General features: G+C 44.0%; 1 protein-coding gene across 4 annotated transcripts in view; it reads left to right on the top strand.

Annotated features, from left to right (window-relative positions):
• The window catches only part of MST1 (macrophage stimulating 1), a 355,392-nt gene that overhangs the window by 66,195 nt on the left and 268,038 nt on the right, over positions 1-21,159 (top strand). For all 4 annotated transcript variants that reach the window (XM_069206862.1, XM_069206864.1, XM_069206865.1 and 1 more), the window contains one exon: positions 14,274-14,418. In XM_069206862.1, the coding sequence (XP_069062963.1) occupies positions 14,274-14,418 (145 nt within the window). The remainder of the gene's footprint in view (positions 1-14,273; positions 14,419-21,159) is intronic.

The following is a 21,159-nucleotide window of genomic DNA, read 5'->3' on the forward strand; positions in this document are numbered from 1 at the left end:
GACATGTAAAGCTTGACAAGGCACTTATTAAACTGACCTTGCTACCCTAGGGGAAATATCACATAGCACTGTACGCTGATGACTTTCTACTTTTCCTCAATGACAAAAGATCTGCCATTGATGGAGCTTCCAGACTGTTGGAAGATTTTGAGACTGTATCTGGGTTGCAGGGAAAATGGCAAACAATGGGTTTCTTTGCCTTGGGGCCCCTGGAGGAGCAAGTTGCGCCCCTTGCCGGGCTTAGGTGGGAAGGACCTTGTTCCAATATTTGGGGGTCCAACCCTATAGAATGGAGCTCGATGTCCTAGAAGATAACATTGAAAGGCCATAGCCACTCTGTGAGCTGGTGTGGGATTCTGGAAGATGCTATCCCTATTATGGTTTCAGTAGGTGGCAGATTTGAGCAGGTCTGCTTACCTTGGGCTGAAGCAAGGGCTACCTTTTTCTTCTCCGAGTTTTTCATGAATTACAAATGAAGTTGTGAACCCTAGGTGTTGAATGGTCTCGGAGCACTAGAAATCATAGTACCTTTGTTTTTGCAGGTAATGCAGAATTCATAGAGTTAGGCATTCAGTTTGTCGGTCTGGTAAGAAAGTGTGATACTCTGCAAACATTGAAATGTCACATGTAAACCAACTGAAATCTTGGCATATATGTATCTGACAGCCCTGAAACTATACCTGAAATCCAGGAAAGTTGGGAACCAGATTGGGTGCACTGGTTACTAGTTATTAAAACCTCCTGATTTGCCAGGGTAGTAGAGATGCATGCGCACAGCATGCTATTCATCCCTAGGTCTCACCAAGATATAAGCTAGATTCTCAAAACTCTGACCTGATCTGCTGCCTAGGTAGGGTGTCAAACTGAGACCAAAACGTTCTCCCAACTATGGCAAAACCCTAGACAAATGTCCCCACAGTCATATAGGTAATTCAACCATCTTAGAGCAGCAAGAACTGACACACAAAAAATTCACACTCCATATGGGATATTAAAATCTGCTGGGCTCCTGATTGATGTGAATATAGCACTGGATTCACTTCCTTGTCTCCAGTGATGTAATTGTGCAACATGCGATGTGCACCACAGACAGTATAACATGAATAATTTGCAGCGAAAACTTGCTCCTCCCAACTACCCAACAAAGGTCACCTTAAGCAAGGTCTTGCCAGCAAAACTGCCCCATAGCCAAAACTGTAGAGATTGATACCACACCCACTCTGCTCCATGTCCAACACCAAATATAAGGTTTTATTTTCATGGTCCTGTAGGTGCATCCATCTTGGGAGATGGGCAAATGAACAAGCCATAGCGTTCAGTGTAGGGTCCCGCTCTGTCCATTATTTCTGTTTCGCAAGGATATAGACATACTTGAGTATCCCATTTTAAGTTTGTACAATAATTTTCCATCAAGGCCAGACAGGATCAAGGTATTGCTCGACAATGAGGTGACCATTTTTGCTAACAAACCTTGAATTTACCTTGGCAAACAAGGTAAATTCAATAGACCCAGATAAGACAAACTACAGTAATAAGCACTACCTCACTAACTGGCTATGTGCGTCTGACTGCCTAAAAATAACATTGATTGTCTAACTACACAGTTTGTTGCAGGTAGCTAGTACCCCTCGTTACTTCACTGCAGTGGAAGATTAAAAACTAAAAGAGGTTCAGGGGAGTAATAGAATATTGAGCACGTTTTAACCTGTTTTTCCTCAATAAAAAGTTACACTGAATTGTCAGGACTGCATTAAGGTTGCTTTCATTCCTAAAAGTAATTGTAAGCCAAGGAGAATGTTTTGGAATGACTTGGGCAAACCTATTTCCCTTACCTAACATTTCTATTAAATGGTCCCTGTAATATTCATTGCATTTGTGCAGCGCTTTGCGGTCACTGTTGTAGACCGAAAGCTTGACTACCATAACCTTGAAAGCGCATCTAGGAGTGGATATGAAGGCCATTGGTTGGTGAACTATGTATGTGTGTAGATATGTTGTATGTTCTGGAGGTGCCCTCAATAAGTATTGCTGGCTATATTGAGCGACAGTACAACACACTTGTATGAATAAGGGGTGGGGAGATGGTGCAGCATTCCCTTGATAATGGGCACAGTGATGAAAAGACAAATAATGGGTGAGTGCAAGATTGACACATGGGGTATATATGTGAAGGTAATGTGCGTGGTGATTAGATGTGTTTTGATCCTTCCATTCCAAGGAGTACATACAGTGAAGTCAGTGAAAATATTTCAATTATAACCTATGTGTTTTCCATTAGTCCTCGTAGTTCCTTTCAGGTAATGCCCAAATGAAATCTTGGTTACTGTCACAATTGTGACGATCCACATAAGGAAGGTTGTTCCAAGCATTGCTAGTCTTAGGCAGGCAGACGTATCTCTTGATAATGAGTTTTAAGGTGAAATTATCTACTTTTTCTGCTGAGTGGATTCTTCAGCTTCCAGAAGCTCAATGAGTACTATGTCCTCCATTAGGATGATTTCCAAAGTCAGTGCAGTGCCTGACTGACTGCAGATGATTGGTCAAATTGTATGTTTTCACTTCAATTGGCAATAGCCTATTTAGATATACAGGGAGTGCAGAATTATTAGGCAAATGAGTATTTTGACCACATCATCCTCTTTATGCATGTTGTCTTACTCCAAGCTGTATAGGCTCGAAAGCCTACTACCAATTAAGCATATTAGGTGATGTGCATCTCTGTAATGAGAAGGGGTGTGGTCTAATGACATCAACACCCTATATCAGGTGTGCATAATTATTAGGCAACTTCCTTTCCTTTGGCAAAATGGGTCAAAAGAAGGACTTGACAGGCTCAGAAAAGTCAAAAATAGTGAGATATCTTGCAGAGGGATGCAGCACTCTTAAAATTGCAAAGCTTCTGAAGCGTGATCATCGAACAATCAAGCGTTTCATTCAAAATAGTCAACAGGGTCGCAAGAAGCGTGTGGAAAAACCAAGGCGCAAAATAACTGCCCATGAACTGAGAAAAGTCAAGCGTGCAGCTGCCACGATGCCACTTGCCACCAGTTTGGCCATATTTCAGAGCTGCAACATCACTGGAGTGCCCAAAAGCACAAGGTGTGCAATACTCAGAGACATGGCCAAGGTAAGAAAGGCTGAAAGACGACCACCACTGAACAAGACACACAAGCTGAAACGTCAAGACTGGGCCAAGAAATATCTCAAGACTGATTTTTCTAAGGTTTTATGGACTGATGAAACGAGAGTGAGTCTTGATGGGCCAGATGGATGGGCCCGTGGCTGGATTGGTAAAGGGCAGAGAGCTCCAGTCCGACTCAGACGCCAGCAAGGTGGAGGTGGAGTACTGGTTTGGCCTGGTATAATCAAAGATGAGCCTGTGGGGCCTTTTCGGGTTGAGGATGGAGTCAAGCTCAACTCCCAGTCCTACTGCCAGTTCCTGGAAGACACCTTCTTCAAGCAGTGGTACAGGAAGAAGTCTGCATCCTTCAAGAAAAACATGATTTTCATGCAGGACAATGCTCCATCACACGCGTCCAAGTACTCCACAGCGTGGCTGGCAAGAAAGGGTATAAAAGAAGGAAATCTAATGACATGGCCTCCTTGTTCACCTGATCTGAACCCCATTGAGAACCTGTGGTCCATCATCAAATGTGAGATTTACAAGGAGGGAAAACAGTACACCTCTCTGAACAGTGTCTGGGAGGCTGTGGTTGCTGCTGCACGCAATGTTGATGGTGAACAGATCAAAACACTGACAGAATCCATGGATGGCAGGCTTTTGAGTGTCCTTGCAAAGAAAGGTGGCTATATTGGTCACTGATTTGTTTTTGTTTTGTTTTTGAATGTCAGAAATGTATATTTGTGAATGTTGAGATGTTATATTGGTTTCACTGGTAATAATAAATAATTGAAATGGGTATATATTTGTTTTTTGTTAAGTTGCCTAATAGTTATGCACAGTAATAGTCACCTGCACACACAGATATCCCCCTAACATAGCTAAAACTAAAAACAAACTAAAAACTACTTCCAAAAATATTCAGCTTTGATATTAATGAGTTTTTTGGGTTCATTGAGAACATGGTTGTTGTTCAATAATAAAATTAATCCTCAAAAATACAACTTGCCTAATAATTCTGCACTCCCTGTATAACACTAGGAAATGTGACCATATAACTGTCCTTGTAAGTTTGGTATTGAAATTGGGTTAAATATGCTCAACAGTTGTATCTCATAGCTCTTCTCTTGAACTTATTCCTGTTTTGGGCATCTAGCTAGCACCTTCTTTAGATTTCGTGAGTACCCTTAAGAGTGTATTGCAAGTCTTGCAATGTTTCTGTGGTCTCAGTTATGTACTGTAACAGATGGAGACAGATCTTTGGCTGAGACTCAAAAGCCCAAAAAGAATAAGCATGTAAACAGACATTACAAACTAATTTTGGTAAAGGGGCTTATTTTGGACTACACTTCTTGGCAATTTGTTTTTGTGATCTTAAAGACATGTGTAGGCTGTGAAAACAAAATTCTCAGTGCTCCAGAGCAGGGATGTCTGGGCCTAGTTCAGTGTCCTTTTCATTCTCTCGACTATCCTATCTGAAAATGGCAAAAAATCAATCAATCAGTGCTTGTAAAGCGCAACTATTCACCCGTTGTGGTCTCAAGGTGGGGGGGGTGGTGAGGAAGAGTGTAGCGTCTACCGGTGAGGTGGTTCTAAAAAAGACATGTCTTCAGTTCCTTCGTGAAGCTGAGGAGGGAGGTGGTTTGTCTGATGTGGAGAGGAAGGACGTTCCAGGCGGTAGCTGCGAGGTAGGAGAAGGAGCGTCATCCTGTTCTAGTTTTCTTAAAAATGAGACAACTTCAGACAGGCTCCGCTCATCGTGGCCAAGGAATTGGCCAGGGCATTTGACACACATGTCTACAATTGTCTATGTAAAATATGCGTACTGCCTTCTCTACTACTAAGGAAAGTAGGTCTTTTATGACAGTCTGAGAAACGTGTGACCATTTTCCATTGAGGTTAAAGGTAATGGGTACATTAGGAGACTGAGAGATGGCTGTTAACTATGATGAGATCCACAAAAATTAAATGCGTTCATGAACCTGCAGCACACTTTATGTATTCTGGTACACCATAGATAGTGAACCAATGTGATATAGATGCACAACCTTGACGAGGTGTGAAACCTTAATGAGGGGCATCAGCCTAAGCGTTTTGGTCAAGCATGTGCTCATTAGCTGGCACTTACTTCCTGATATGTTTTACCATTAATAGCAGCTGTTAAGCTGTTATACTAGGGTCAAAGCAGCAGATAGTAAACTGCACCTAATCCTAATCGATTGTACACCCCAACCTCTCTTAGTCTCGATTACTGTGTGGGTGGAATGTTTATTTCGTTCCCTTTTTACGACGTTTCTTCCCATTTAGAGTTAATGGAGGAGGCCCTCGATGAACACACGTTTATCCTGTCCCTGGGATCCTACATATTTTCAAGCTTTGTGTTTAATTTTACTTACATATGGTGGCTCTGGCTGTTCTGCAATCAGAAAAGGACCAATCCTATTAAGCTTATCTATAAACCCCAAATAAAAATGTTCTTTTAAATCAAGGGTATTCATTCGCTATTGCACCATATGAGTGACGCAAGCAAGCCTGACCCACTGTAGGAGGCAGTGAGGGATTTTCACCAGACAAAACTATAAAACAGTGAGACCAAATATTGAATTTCTAGCCCTACTTGTCAGTAAATGATCAAAAAGTCTCAGGTTTTACTTGGAACCGTTTTAAGCAGCACTTTGCAGTTGAAAACACATGTGCTTTTCTGCTCCTCAGTCAAGTGTCAGATTTCGGGTATCCGTGTATTATGTAAATTTCCTGGTCCCCACAGCTCTTGTGACTCCCTGACAGTCCGATCTGAAGTCTCTAGCTCATTGAGGCCTCAGACTCCTGTGTTTACTCTTCGGTGACTGCAGAAACTCTTGTGTTCGTTAACATTCAACTTGGTGCCATAATCATGCAGTTTCATAGCATTGTCAATGTGCATCCTGCACTGCAATGCATGTATGCACAGGTTCAGACCCTGCAACTATTGTGGTGATCCGTGTGTTAACTACAGGTCACATGTTCTGATCCTGAGGAATAGTACAGTGAGGTGTAAGCCTGCTGCAAACATCTAAATGCTGTCTGATTAGCATACTACTGATTCCTTGTATTGCTTCATTAATCCGATGTTGGTGAAATGAATGCCTTTGAGATGGACAGTCCTGTTATTAAATCCTGAATCCACAGTTTTTGCTTAACAAAGTTCTATTTTGAGCCTCTTCCTAAGCACATGAAGAGCTTAATTTGTTCTGGTGATTGCCGGTGCTTGGCACTGACTCTTATTTCTGGAAGCTGGGGCTTATTTTCCATAGTCAGACTTTGACCCACCGAATGACGGGGAAATGCAGAAAAGGCAAAATGTTCTCAGTGGGAGGAAGCAACGATAAAAAAAAAAAGAACCTGCAGTAGATGATTAGAGACAGCAAGTTTAAGGTCGTGAAAGAAGAAGCAGGCATGTGGGCGATTGTTTGTTTATTTATTTAAATAAAGCAATGCGTGCGTGCAAGATTTGACATACATACGCAAGGGGGGTGAAAAGGAAACGATGCCGACAGGAGAAATGTGTGTTGGGATCTGGGTCCTCTCCTGGATAGAGTGCGACTCAGTGTTTCTTTTAATGGCACGATAAGTGCAGGTTGGCTCGTGTGAATGGCGTGCTAACACCTCATCGTGATAAAGTTAATTTGCAGGCTGTGGAGCACGTTCTTGTGTTTGCATTTATAACCCAAAGCAAAGCTGCACGAGACGCTAATTGCAGTGTGCCTGTACGGATAGGCTTTGTCAGGGTAATTGGACAAGCCATGGTCATTATTTTTTTTAAGTGCTGGCACATAATTGGTAGGGGGACCAAATTGTAACCTGTGTGGTTCACTCTTCTCTTGAGGGACATTCTCAGCACTGCCTTAATTCTAACCCTCTCACACCCTGCACACTTGGATTGGTTAAAGAAATGCCCATTGTGAAGTTTTTATTTGTATTTTATTTTTTTTAATTTTTTTTAGAATGAATTTCTATGGGCAAAATCTCCAATGGGTGAGTTGCTTGTGCCGTGTGTGTGGGAAGCCTAGGCTGTGAGGAAATGCTCTTTCTAACCATTTGGGGGCCCTTACTAACAGCATAGGTGTTCCTAGCAGGGGCTTCCTCGTCCGTAAGCCCTACTAAATATAAGAGCTTGGTGCACCATTAATAAATAGTCCAACACACCTGTAAGGTTTCCGACACTACAATGCACTTCTGTACACAGTGTGCTGTTTGCTATCTTGTGTTGGTATAACACCGGTAAAAGCTTTTTAAAAATAGTCAACCACACTTGCCTACATACTGTTCTAATCTTGTGGAATATTTCTGCTTCTTCCAGGCACTAGCACGTCTTCCTGAAAACCACCTCCAAACATTATTTGCCAGTTGATCAAAGCACCCACAATGTACACTTGTTACCCAACTTGGACACCCCTTCACGTGGTTCCCCATGACTGGGTTCAAACTAGTGAAGAACCCTCTTCTTCTCTGGGCAACAGATCTGATCACAGATTTGTCCCCCTCTGATCGCTGTATTGACTTCCCTCGGACACATGGGATCTGCTTTAAGTAGGTCTGTCCACCGTTTAAACTAATACACTAATTACACCACCGTACATTCAGGATTAAATATGAAATATTTCCATAAATCTGAAATATGGTATGGCGGGATTCCTGAAACATTCTGATCAGCCTTTGATACTCCTCCCCATCCTCATGTTTGACCAGGGGAAGAAACCTTCAGCTACCCCGGAGTCTTGGTAATGAGTGCCTCTTCCATTTCCTTCCAAAGTGTTCACCCGCAGACTTTTTCGTTGAGTGCTTAAACCATCTAATATAATGGGAGCTCAACCAGTGAATATTGCTGTTAGAAACCCATCTCAAAGGGGCTGGAAAAAAGACTTGCCCAAATATCAGACTCTCAAAACCGCGTTCTTAAACTGAATCCAAACAGGCATGCCCATACCCCAGGTTCCACTTGGTTTTCATTTGAATTGACTTGTTTCTCTTGTACACTTTCCCTTTTTTCCTCTGACAAAGCTGTGAGGATATGTATTTTCTTCAAATTTGCACACAGCCACTTGCGTGCACATCTTCTACTATAACTATTTTTTTTTTAAAAAACCTATTCAAACAGGCATGCCACGAAGTCCTTTTTCTTAGAAAGTTTCCTGGGTGATAGGAAGGCAAATAAATAATCTGCAGTGCAGTAAAAGAGGAAAGCATTTACGTTGCACGTCAATTTAATAAAACATTAAAGAGAATGAATAACTGAGCACCTGGGGGGGGGGGGGAGCAAAAAAGGAACAGTGGCCCCAAAGTTAGGTATGTTGGCAAATAAAAATGTCCAAAACATCGAGTCTCATTGAAATATGAATCCCCTTCTTAATGAGCCAATTCAATTGAAAGCATACAAGTAAAATTTAATAAGTCATCTTTTTTTATCAAATGTTTTTATTAGAAGCCTTCTGCTTGCCAAGATTGTTTGGAAAGCAATGACCCATCCAGAATGTTCACATAGGTTGATGGGGCAGGTGAGAAGTCATTTATTCAGATACATGCACACTTTTTGTGTTGTCATTGCAGCATTTAACACGTATTTACTGCTACTTGAGCACGCATGTGGGAATACTTTGCAAGTTTCAAGATTCTCTATCTCTTGTTCTTCTAGGACCAAGTGAAGTTGGCATTGTGGATCAAGACATAGCAGCATTTAGTGTTTTGGACTTTATAAGCTAGTCTATAAATGACCAGTCCTTGAACACATGACTGCTTCAGCAGAGTCGCACATCTGCTGTCCCTTCTCTTGGACACAACGCACAGAGGAAGGTACACTTGCACTCAAACAGGAGTGTTCTGTTTCAGTGTCCAGGTCATCTTGGGTTCTCAGAGCTACTAGCCACACATGATCTCCAGGTATTTTGTCTCCCCCAGCACACAGGTAGGGAAAAGCAGCAGACCATTTAACTCTGCGTCCCCAGGCTAGGCTGTGGAATCAGCTAGTCCAGTCCAAGGTGGACAGGAATTTGTTCAGGTACCAGAAGAGTTACAAAGCTCCAGGCTGCAGCGAGGAAATATTTGGGAGAATAATAGTTTTGAATGCTGCACTTTCTAAGTCTAAAACTCCTCAATCACAAGCTGGCCCTAAGAAAACTTATCCCACTTACACAGCAAATAGATCCTATGCAAAACCACCTACTAAAAGTCGCACATGGGTCATTGTGTCAAGGAAATTGTTAGTAGGAATTCCCATGCTACTTTGTCTTGTTGTTCTGCGTATGTCAGTGGCAGTCTGAATTCTTAGGTACCACAGGAATGGGTACAGAAACACGTATTCCCATCTCTCCTCAAGGACAAAACATTTCTCAGATGTGTATTGAGAGTGAAATGTCCTCTGTGCCAACCCTAAAGTTGTGAATTACGTTTGGCTTTTCAACATTCTTCATCAAAATATGTTAAAATCTATTCCACTCAATTATGAAATGTGAAAAGAACTTATATTATTTGTATAGTCTTTATTTTTTTAAATATTTTTTTTTATAAGACCTCCTGATCAAACCCACATGACCCAATCATCCATAATACCCAAGGTGTGGAAATGTGCCACTTCTTTTCATGCAGGATTTGGGGCTTTGCAAAGCGCCGACAACCAGCCTTCTAGCTTAAGGGAATTGAAGTTTTTTTAATAATTATTTTTATTTATTTTTTTAAACAAATAACATGCGTTGCTATTCTTATATATATATATATTTTTTTTTTAAATGGTTCCTTCTCCTCCCGGGTACCTTGTTTTTCCTCCATCCCTTGAGTTATCCCAGGTGGGCGCTTACCTCAATATCTTTGTCGATCATTTCCGATATAGCTGATCTTGTACCCCTCCCCCAGAATACTTCCAATCTAGGGCATTATAGAAACATGTGGAGATCATTCGCCCATTACCAGAACGCACTTCTTAGTATCTTTCAGGCATAACAGAGATATTCGACCGCTTATCCAGAGTCCAATAAGCCATGTTTAATGTATACAGATGATTTCTTTTTAGCTCAAGAGAACAGACCACATTATATAAAGTGCAAAAGGATACTTGCCATAATGTTTCTAAATGGTTGTTCGGCAAAGATCTCTGCATCACACATCAATTCATACCAATTCGCAACTTTTTTCTTGATCCCCGGGAGATGTGGGCTAGCTTTAATGTCCCCTGGGGTTTGCAGTTCATCCTTATGTGCAGCTTATGAGGCTATCAGGTATTTCAATTTTGGTAAATTCCCACACGCCATAGCATCGAGCTCCACCCAAAATTGTAAAATGCCGCTATCCAGCAGGTCACCCCATTTATGTGCCCCAGCAGCATGCAACAACGAGCATAAACTGTCACATAAGTGTTCTGGGGTGCCGGGTGATTCCCAAAAAATGGTGCATAAAAAGAAGAATAAGACATTAACCATATTTTCTGAAGCTTAAGCCGTAAAAAAAAGATGCAGGTAAAGATTTGATGTGGTCGATACTAGAGAATTTGGCTGCATCTTTTTGTAATATTTAGGGTCCCTAAACTTATAGCAATAACCAGTGGAATCAAGCACGGGTAGCAGGGTCAAGACAGATTTGTATATGGCTGGGTCCAAACTGGGGTGGTGGGGTAGGCAAAAAAAACAATGGATTAAACCCAGATCTTTTTGACTGGGGGTGAATGTTTGCATTGATCAGCATTCTGTCCATTATCTGTTCTTTTTGCCTTTGTCACCCTGAGTGGGAAGGGTATGCCCAGACGTGCGTCCACTGGATTCAAGCTAGCCTGGGTGATGCCCCAAAATCAGTCCCAGGCTGCTTGTTTCCAGTCAATGGAGGAGTTGGCCTGGCAGTTCTGGCTGGCCTGTTCCCACAGGGAGCAGGGTCAAGGCTGATTTGCAGGAATGTTTGTACTGTTCAGCATTCAGTGTATTTCTGTTCTTTTTGCTTCTATTTCCATGGCAGAAATCTGTCAAGACTTCATTAACAAGTATCCTAGCTGAGGTCTTGGAGTATAGTAATCTTAAAGTCTCCACATATAGTTTAGATATGCCAAATCTCTCTAGTCAAAGCCAAAAATAAGCCTAATGGACCCGGTTCAATGCCTTGGCTGTGTCAAAAGTAAGTACTACAAAGGGGAGGTTGATGGTTGGTGCCAAATCAATAGCACCTATTAACAAACGGGAAAAATTGTGCATTTGGCACCCAGTTATAAAGCCTTGCTGGTCCTTGTGGGTAACTTAAACACCTACCCTGGCCTATTTGCCAGAATTCCCGCCAGGATCTTATAATATATATATTTAGTGAGATAGAGCGGTACGATTCACACTTTCTTGGGTTTTTATTAGGTTTCAAGATTTTTTAGATATTTGCGTTATACCAGGACTAAGGAGCGGATTGCCTTGATAGCAGTATGCCATTGAATAGTGTTTTTAGGATGGGGCTAATTTCCTCACTTATGGCTTTATAAAGTTCCCTCCAGTATCCCATCTAGTCCTGCCGCCTTCCCATCACTAATGCCATTGATGGCACCCATAACCTCTACCTCGGTTATCTCCTGCACTAACTTTGCCCTGATTTCATCTGAAAGACATGACAAATATGTTCACCCAATACATTCTCCAATACTCCGTTGGTTAGACAGTAAGTCATCCTTAAAGAGATCCAATACATTTTCTAAAAGGCTTCTATCATTTCTGCCTGCTGTTTTTAGATCTTGTTGCTCTCCAACTTGATTGATTAGAGTCTACTAAGATGCTTTTGATGTGGGTAGCCTGAGTTTTCACACACCATGGTAAGAATTTGCCAGTCCTCTCCCTGTCATTAAACTGCTTAATCTTCCCAGCTCTCTTGCTGCTGTTCTTCCAAAATACTCCTGTCTGCGCGATGCTAGTTTTTTTTTATTTTTTATAAAAGATATTCATGTTGACTACTTTTAACCGGATTACTGATCAGACTGTCTAATCGCTGAATTTCTTCCTACAAGGACACCTCCAACTTTCTTTCTTCACTTCTCTGATCTTTCACCCATCTCATCATCACACTTCTCTCAAACCTTGTAAGCCTCCCATACCATCCTCCCCTCACAGCTGCTCCTATTGATTTAAAAATATTCCTTTGTATCAACCTGTAAAGCTTGTATGAATTCTGGTATATTGGATACCTTCTTTCCAGTGTCCACAGCCTAAATCGGTCGTCACCTCATAGTCTTCTCCTACCATTTCCAACCACACTATTCTATGATCTGACAATGCAGTACAAATGTATCTAATATGTCGAGCTTTCTCCGTGCATCTGTAATCAATGAACCAATGATGTAACCTAGAGCTGTACCATATATAGAGCTGTAAAAAAAAAAAAAAATGCCCTATGATCACCCATTTTCTCCATCCAAACATCTCCGTTCTAAATCTCCCAACATAGACCTCAAACTACTTGTCATTTTTGGGGAGCAGACATCACTCTTAATTCCCATTTAAAAATATAGAAATTTCTCCTCCATATAATAGGACGTTTGTATTCTGCTAATTAATAAAAGGTCTCGGTTCATCAAGGTTCAGGAACTAGTAACCTACACAGACAAATTTAACCCCTCCAAAACATTCCTACTGTTAATCATTTTCCATTGTAGTCCACCTCCGATCGTATCACCTGCAACTCTGGGTTTGTGGACCTTTCATTACACCTCTGAGTGGTTTAAAAAAAAAAGCCTCCTGATTCCACTACTGTTTTGACACAAGCTCTCTCATTTCAGTGGCTGACAAGTGACTCCCGCAGCACCACCACATCTGCTCTAAGATTAGATGTATTATCTCCTGCAAGATCACCTATTGCCTATCTCCAAACTGGAGGCCATTTATATTCCATGACCTTAATTTAATGCTTTGCCTGGTAATATTCATCACCCCAATTTGTTTCATACATGGCTACTTCACTGTACCTTACCCATTTCAGGCTGATGCCCGGTGGCATAGGTTTTATTTTATTATTGGTGATGAGAATTCTTTTTTATTAAAAATGTTTCCCTATGGTCCTACCCAGGCTTTTCCACATACTTCATCAACATACTTTAAAATCTATTCCACTCACTTAAGAAATTAATGTAAAAAGAATATAACATACATTGTTATTTGATGGTCACTGGGATTATTTGGACTACAAACTAGCATTTCATAACTGATTCGAAAATGCTTTCCTTTGTGTACACCGAGTATATAGAACTCACAGTATCAGTTGGACAGAATATTCCCCAAAATAAATGTCAACATGAAAGTAAATCTAGATTTTCTATACCTCATTCCACATATATGTACCTATGTGGTACATATATATTCAAGGTACTTGGATGTGGACCTGTGAATCTATACATACCTTTCAACGTTTTATCCCTTGATAGTCTGTCATAGATAGTCTTGTACCCCAATATTGTTGGTGTCGATGTGCAGTAGAACATCCACTTTCCCGGCGCATAACATTTTTAAATATTTGTTTAAAAAAAAAAAAAAGAATTGGGCACTCTTTTCTCACATTTCAGCAGCCCTCACACCACCACCCCACACGCACAAAGACATGCATTCATCTAAACATATTACATTTCTCACTTTTTGCATTCAAAGTGTTGTCCAAGATGGACGAAGATATTCCCTAGTGATTGGGATTGATTTATGCCTTATATCTGCCTGCATGATTGGTATGATTTCTTTTTGTACATTAGATGGGCAATGCTGTGGTGGTACTTTTCAGGTCCACATACTTTCTCTGATAGCATAAAAATAATTTTGGGCGTCATTGGAGCATACAGAGTAATGTAATGGCTATAGAGTCCTTCCCACCTCTGTGAGAGCCATCTCTGAAACTATCAACTTTGTGATCTTCTTTTTGAAACATGCCAGATCCACTGTTATGCACAATTTTTGTTAGTATGCCTTGCATGCCGGGGAGGGATTTTGGCAGGAATGAGCTGCGGGAAAAATGGTATTAAATAAGGTAACACTAAGCTTGTTGTTTTTCCATTCCCTCTAGTCAGTTTACCAGGTCTTGTAGAAATGAATATTCAGACCACCAAACATGATTCATATGTTTTTACTGATTTAAAATGTCTAATTCTTTCTACAATTAATTTGTATATTTGCTTTGCCTCTAGGCCAGCGAAGTTCTCTGAATGATTTCCAGAGATCAAAGGCAATGATGCTGGGACACCTTGACAATAGCATAGCAGCCCTAGATGACAAGGTGTTTGTCTCTGTGGAGCAGTGCGCCGCACGCTGCAACAGTATTACGGACTGCAGGTGTGTATTGTTCTTCCTGCTGGTACGGAGGTGGAGGTGGGGTGGAATCAGTTGGTTGCTCAGTCCTTAATGACACTGTTTTGCTGATCGTAGGTTGGATTGCTGACTGTGCCATGTTGACAGTCTTGATGTGTAAGTGGAGCTTTTACTTATGCCGTACCCCCATCATTGGTAGTTCAGTCCTGGAGCTTGTGGTCCTTAGCAATGACACTGTCAGAGGTACTGCCTCTTCATCAGTAGGTCCCTCAGGACACTAACAAGATTTGCAAGAAACAAGGTTGTACCCGGTACATGGTTTTGGAGTTACTGGAACTCCCAAGTTTACACTCCATACATAGGTTTGAAGTTACTGGCACTCCCAGGGTATACTAGAAACAAGGCTATACTAGGTACATGGTTGGAGTCAAGGGCACTCCCAAGATATATAAGAAACAAGCCTACACTATGCATAGGCTATATACAAGATTAAGGCTATACAGACCGTGAAAAGCACGTCCGGTGCTGTTGCTCCCTACGGCCCACAACATTGATACCGGATAATAACTGAGCCGGCAGCAATGTTGTGGGCTGTTTCCTGCTGGGCCAGTGGGAAACTCATAATAGGGGATGCAGGAAGGTCAGCGTACTGGCGGTGACCTGACCGCGGGACTTAAAATGAGGGCCTAAGTCTCAAGTCCAACAGCCAAGCAGATCATGCGCCTAGGTGATATGCAGGGAACGCTAAGCAAAGAGCGCTGGTGAAAATATCACAAAGATGGAACAGGAGACAAGTCTGTAGTCTTTGAAGTTGAAACACAGGCCTATTCGGCTACTATGAAAGATTAGTGCTCACCAACCTGAAGGAGAAGCACTTATCCTTTGTCCAGTGCTTTTACAAGAGTTCGTAGATGGAAAGCACCTCGGTGCAAAAAGCTCAAGAGGACGCTGAATTTTAGCTCAAGAAGAGAGACATCAGAAGCGTTGCAGAGGTCAGGTCACGGAATCGTGAGAAAGGCTTGGTAGTCTAGAATGCTGGGTTTTCCGGGTGACTCGGAAGTCGAACACAGGAACGAGATTGGTGCAGGGCTGGAGTGTTGAAGGCCCTGGCGACTCAGGAGATGAGTGCAGGGGTGAAGTTTTGCTGGACTGGAATGCATGAAGATCCGGGCGACTTGAGAGGTGAGTGCAGGGACATTGCATATGCAGGACAGGAATGAGACACAGGGTACAAGGCCAAGCTCCCATGCAATTTCTGAAGGGGGAGTTATGCAGGAAGCCAAGAGTGTTCCAAAAAGGCACATGTCCCATGTGGAAGCGTTGCAAATTCCAACAAACCAGGGTGAAATCATGTTACATAACAGACATTAGGCCTAGCAGTGGCAGGTTCAAATGGTAATTGACAACAATAACAAGTACAACGGACCCAAAGTGCATGATGGTACATTCTAGTGGGTCACAGTGGAAATGTTCCTACCCTAAATAGACGTGATTTCTACCAGTGCAAACTAAAAGCTTGTATAGCAGCAAAACAGGAGAGTCGATGGTTTAGGCTTCCTGGGAGAGGGTAGCCTTGGAGTCAAGGCACAAGTCCTAAAAAAAAAAAAAAAAAGTGGGGGGGGGGGGGGTGTGGACTAACCAAGTTAGGCAGTACGCAAGTGACACCATGGTGCATGACATCACGGTGCGTGACATCACACCTGGCATCACAACTCACGACCTAACAAGAAGTGACATCAGACCTTAACACCTCAGACATATGCTTAGCAGTTCTGCCACCACTATATTTGAGTGCGTTGCAAGATTTAGCAAGTGAGATTTTGCATTGGGGCCATGTCCAAAAGTTACACAAAATCTGGACCTCAATTTATTAATTTATTCTTTTAAAAGCTCTGCCACAAAGAAATTGGCAAAAAGGAGAAATGTGACAGTAAATCAGTTCTGCTAATTGGTTGCAAAGTCTGCATTTTAAAATATCTTAGGCAATTAAGGCACCTACTGCAGAGATCTTTAGATCTTTGTGTGCCCAGTAAATCTCAAGGAATAATAATAGTGGTAAGAGACCTCTGGAGCAGGGGCCTCCATCCTTTTCTGTAGGGAGAGCTACTTCTGATCAGTGAAAATCATTGTGAGTTACCGAAAGCTAAATAACTTGCGCATTATTTCCAAACACCGCCCCACCAAACTTCCTTGACTTTAAGCCTAATGTTCATAGATCCAGATAATATGGTTTGAACAAAATACTTTGACTAGGGGCAGTATGACAGGGCTGCCAAGTGTCAATGAGAGCGTGGTATTCGGGGATGTATTTAACGGTGTGCATATGAATGGGATATATGTGTATGGGTAACTGAGAGCTGGTGTCATCTGCACTTGTGGCACAGGGCATACCTTTCCCAATATGTGGCACAGTTACAAGTATAACACAAACATACAGCCATGTTTTTAAATGGGAGAAATGTAAAATGTAAAAATGTTCCTAATGTGGAAAAATTTTCTACACTTTAAATTTCTCCCATTTGAAAAATTATTGTATTTTTCAGTTATAAATATTGCACAGTGTTCTACTGGCCACTGGGAGCAAGAGGCCAACTGCTTGTTGCACTTTGAAAAATAATTTGAGAAAATTAAAATGAAAAGTTAACATAATTATAAGGTAACCTTTAATTTTAAATTTCTCTGATTTAAAAGCATTGAGAAACCTCACTTTGTTTTCATTTACAATACCGACTTTGCAAGGACTTTTATTTAAGAGTTGAATAACTTAGGTCTTCAGTTCTTCACCTTTGTGGCCTGGGTTGTAAATCTGACTCCACCACTGTGCCTTATCAGGTCCTATCTGCAGTCTGGTGATGATAATGTAAAATAAACATAACCTTCCCTTAACAGTGAAAAGAAAAATGTAACCCGGTGCTCATTTAACAATGAACTCCAAGCTGGGAGCTACACTGAAGGGGTGTGGGAACTACTGGTAGCTCGTGATCGACTGGTTGGAGACCCCTGCTGTGGAGGTTAACGATTTTGCTGGAGAGATCTGTGCTTTGCCTAGTCCCAGATTTGAATCAAAGCAGCATTGACGGTTAATGTCTCCTGCAAAGCACATCCTGAAATATGCGGATGAGATTTTTATTTTACGTAGGTAAGCAAGTGGGTTACTGCTTTTAACACAGATCCTTTTGTAACTTGCAGTTCACAAATTGTAATCCTTCTAATATAGCAACGTTAGCTATGAAGGACATGTGACTCCTACACCTTGTAACCCCCATTGTATTATGTAACACATCCTGTACATTGATTTACAAACGTATAATTTGTTATCAGTGTATAATGTTTACATATGTAAAGCGCTTGGACACTCTCCATTGGGATGAGTAGTATTATAAATTAAATAAAGCGCAATAGTGGTATTTACATTGTTACCTGTGTAAATACTGGGACAGACCAACACATCAGACATTCTTACAGCGTATGCATACCTCTTATATGCAAGGACTCAACAAAGTGAAAAGCAGGCCGCTCTTAAGTACCTGTGAAGTGTTAACAAACTATGCTTTTCCCCCCCCATTGCAGCTAGGTCTCAGGATCCAGACAGCTTCCTGCTAATAAAAGGAGGCCCGATGGCCCCTTAATTTCAGCCTTTGTCCTGGACCACCAGGAATTTTAAAATAAGAAAGCCCTCTCCCAATCTTGCACATTGCAGCTCAGAACGAATTAAAGCATACAACGTGCAGGTGCTGCTTAAGGTGTGTGCAGGCGCTACTTAGTGTCCTGCTACACCAGGACGAATTCACTACATTTTACTGGGGCCCACGTTCTTTACAGTGTGGATGGTGTCCACCCTGTGAATATAGTGGGTTGACACAGTCCACCTACGTGTACCCGACTTGTGCCCCGCATGAAGTACTTGGGGCTCCCCATCCCCCAGCAAAGAGCAACCTACCGGGCATGGTTTGTCAGGGTGTCAGGCATGAAATTAACAAACCAAGCGAGGTACATGAACATTACCAGCTTGTACCCAAGCATTTTCCTTTGAACCAAACTTTTTCTATGCAAAACAGACACCCATTTACAAGTCATGAATCGAAAATCCTTCAAATATCAAACTGAGTGACCATCCTGGGTTATAGGTGGTCGAGGCAGAACAGGCCAAAGTTGGACCATTTGAGGAGGGAAACGTGAAACACAGGGTGAACAGGCAAATCATCTGACAGTTTGAGCTGAACTGTTACAGATTTTGGGGGTGATTCTAACCCTGGCGGTCGGTGTTAAAGCGGCGGCCAACCCGCCAACAGGCTGGCGGTAAAAAATATGGAATTCTGACCCTGGCGGGAACCGCCAACACAGACAGCCACTTTAACACTCCGCCCGCCACGGCGGTACAAACAAACAGCGCGGCGGTCACCGCCAACAGCCAGGCGGCAGACAATGTACCGCCCACACCATCACAACTCACCAATCCGCCACCTTTTCCGGGGCGGGTGCACCGCCGATAAAAAACGGCGGAAACAGACTACGAACGGGAAAACGCTCACCACTACGCACTCCAGGAGGAAGGAGGACAGCATGGAACCCGAATTAAACATCCTACCTGCTCTCGTCTACCTTCTCATCTACCACGAGTACGAAGTCCGGCGCAGACGACAACGGTGTGTACTGCACCTACGACACACGGGAGGGGGGAGGACGAAAGGTTACGGGCACACACATATGCGACCCCTGGTCCCCCAACTATGTACACACCAATGCAGAGCAACAAGTCACAGTGACACCATCCAAACACCCCAAAAAAATGCTAGGACATAATCAAATTTGGAATAAATATTTATGTACCAAAAAGCTCCAGAAAAATATCGTACAACCATGAAAGATATTCACAAGAAAACAAATGACATACACATCAGTGTATAACTGAAGTAACAAGTCCTGCACATCCTACGAATTCATCATGTCCGTGGGCCAAAGTTTTGAGAAACAAGGGCAAAGCCCACACAGGAGACCTGAGTCCTTTGGAGAGAACACTGCAGGGGCATCAGATGTAAAAACTACAGGCACCTCAGGGGGAAGGGAAGGGGGGGCACCACAGCCACATGAGTCCACGATGCCAGATCCACGAGGAGCCACCATGCCCACTGGACCATCCTGGGGAGTGCAAAGCCACAGTCTCTCAATGTCTCTACAGTGGGTGGGCTGCCCACTGGACCATCCTGGGGAGTGCAAAGCCACAGTCTCTCAATGTCTCTACAGTGGGTGGGCTGCCCACTGGACCATCCTGGGGAGTGCAAAGCCACAGTCCATCAGGTGGATGACAGTCTCCACTGGTCAAGGAGGAGGCATGGTGGGCACAGTGAACCATAAACAGTGATTGAGACGGCGGTGCCCAGCGGAGCGGTGCTTGAGATGAAGGGCCCAGCAGAGCGGTGCTTGAGATGAAGGGCCCAGCGGAGCGGTGCTTGAGATGAAGGGCCCAGCGGAGCGGTGCTTGAGATGAAGGGCCCAGCGGAGCGGTGCTTGAGATGAAGGGCCCAGCGGAGCGGTGCTTGAGATGAAGGGCCCAGCGGAGCGGTGCTTGAGATGAAGGGCCCAGCGGAGCGGTGCTTGAGATGAAGGGCCCAGCGGAGCGGTGCTTGAGATGAAGGGCCCAGCGGAGCGGTGCTTGAGATGAAGGGCCCAGCGGAGCGGTGCTTGAGATGAAGGGCCCAGCGGAGCGGTGCTTGAGATGAAGGGCCCAGCGGAGCGGTGCTTGAGACGGCGGTGCCCAGCGGAGCGGTGCTTGAGACGGCGGTGCCCAGCGGAGCGGTGCTTGAGATGAAGGGCCCAGCGGAGTGGTGCTTGAGACGGCGGTGCCCAGCGGAGTGGTGCTTGAGACGGCGGTGCCCAGCGGAGCGGTGCTTGAGATGAAGGGCCCAGCGGAGCGGTGCTTGAGACGGCGGTGCCCAGCGGAGCGGTGCTTGAGACGGCGGTGCCCAGCGGAGCGGTGCTTGAGATGAAGGGCCCAGCGGAGCGGTGCTTGAGACGGCGGTGCCCAGCGGAGCGGTGCTTGAGATGAAGGGCCCAGCGGAGCGGTGCTTGAGACGGCGGTGCCCAGCGGAGCGGTGCTTGAGATGAAGGGCCCAGCGGAGCGGTGCTTGAGACGGCGGTGCCCAGCGGAGCGGTGCTTGAGACGGCGGTGCCCAGCGGAGCGGTGCTTGAGATGAAGGGCCCAGCGGAGCGGTGCTCTTCTCCACGGCGGGCCCTGTTCAGCGGTGCTCTTCTCCACGGCGGGCCCTGTTCAGCGGTGCTCTTCTGCACGGCGGGGCCCTGTTCAGCGGTGCTCTTCTGCACGGCGGGGCCCTGTTCAGCGGTGCTCTTCTGCACGGCGGGGCCCTGTTCAGCGGTGCTCATCCAGCAGGTCAAGGGAGCCAGACCTGGCCTGGACTCCCTGCTCAGTCGCCCTCGGACCGTGACGTTTCTGGACCCTTCGGGGACGGACTCCTGGCCTCCTTAGTGTCCTCCTTCCCAGCTGGGATGTGGCATGTGGGGTCCACCTTCTCCGCGCTCCTGCTGCCCTTCCGCTCCTTTGATGGGGCTCTCGGGCCCTTGCCTCCCCTAGATGGTGTGGGTGGTGAAGTGGCCGCACATTGCTCCTTGGGGGCAGCCCTGTCGGTCCTCGCACGGCGGCCCTTGTTTTTGCGGGTCCTCTTGCCGGGGGGGGGCTGGACGTGTCCTTGCTGCTGATCGATGTGTCACTGCTGGCAAAGGGTGGGCTCCAGTACCCATGCACAACAG

This window comes from Pleurodeles waltl, chromosome 9 (genome assembly GCF_031143425.1).
Source record: "Pleurodeles waltl isolate 20211129_DDA chromosome 9, aPleWal1.hap1.20221129, whole genome shotgun sequence".
NCBI lineage: Eukaryota > Metazoa > Chordata > Amphibia > Caudata > Salamandridae > Pleurodeles > Pleurodeles waltl.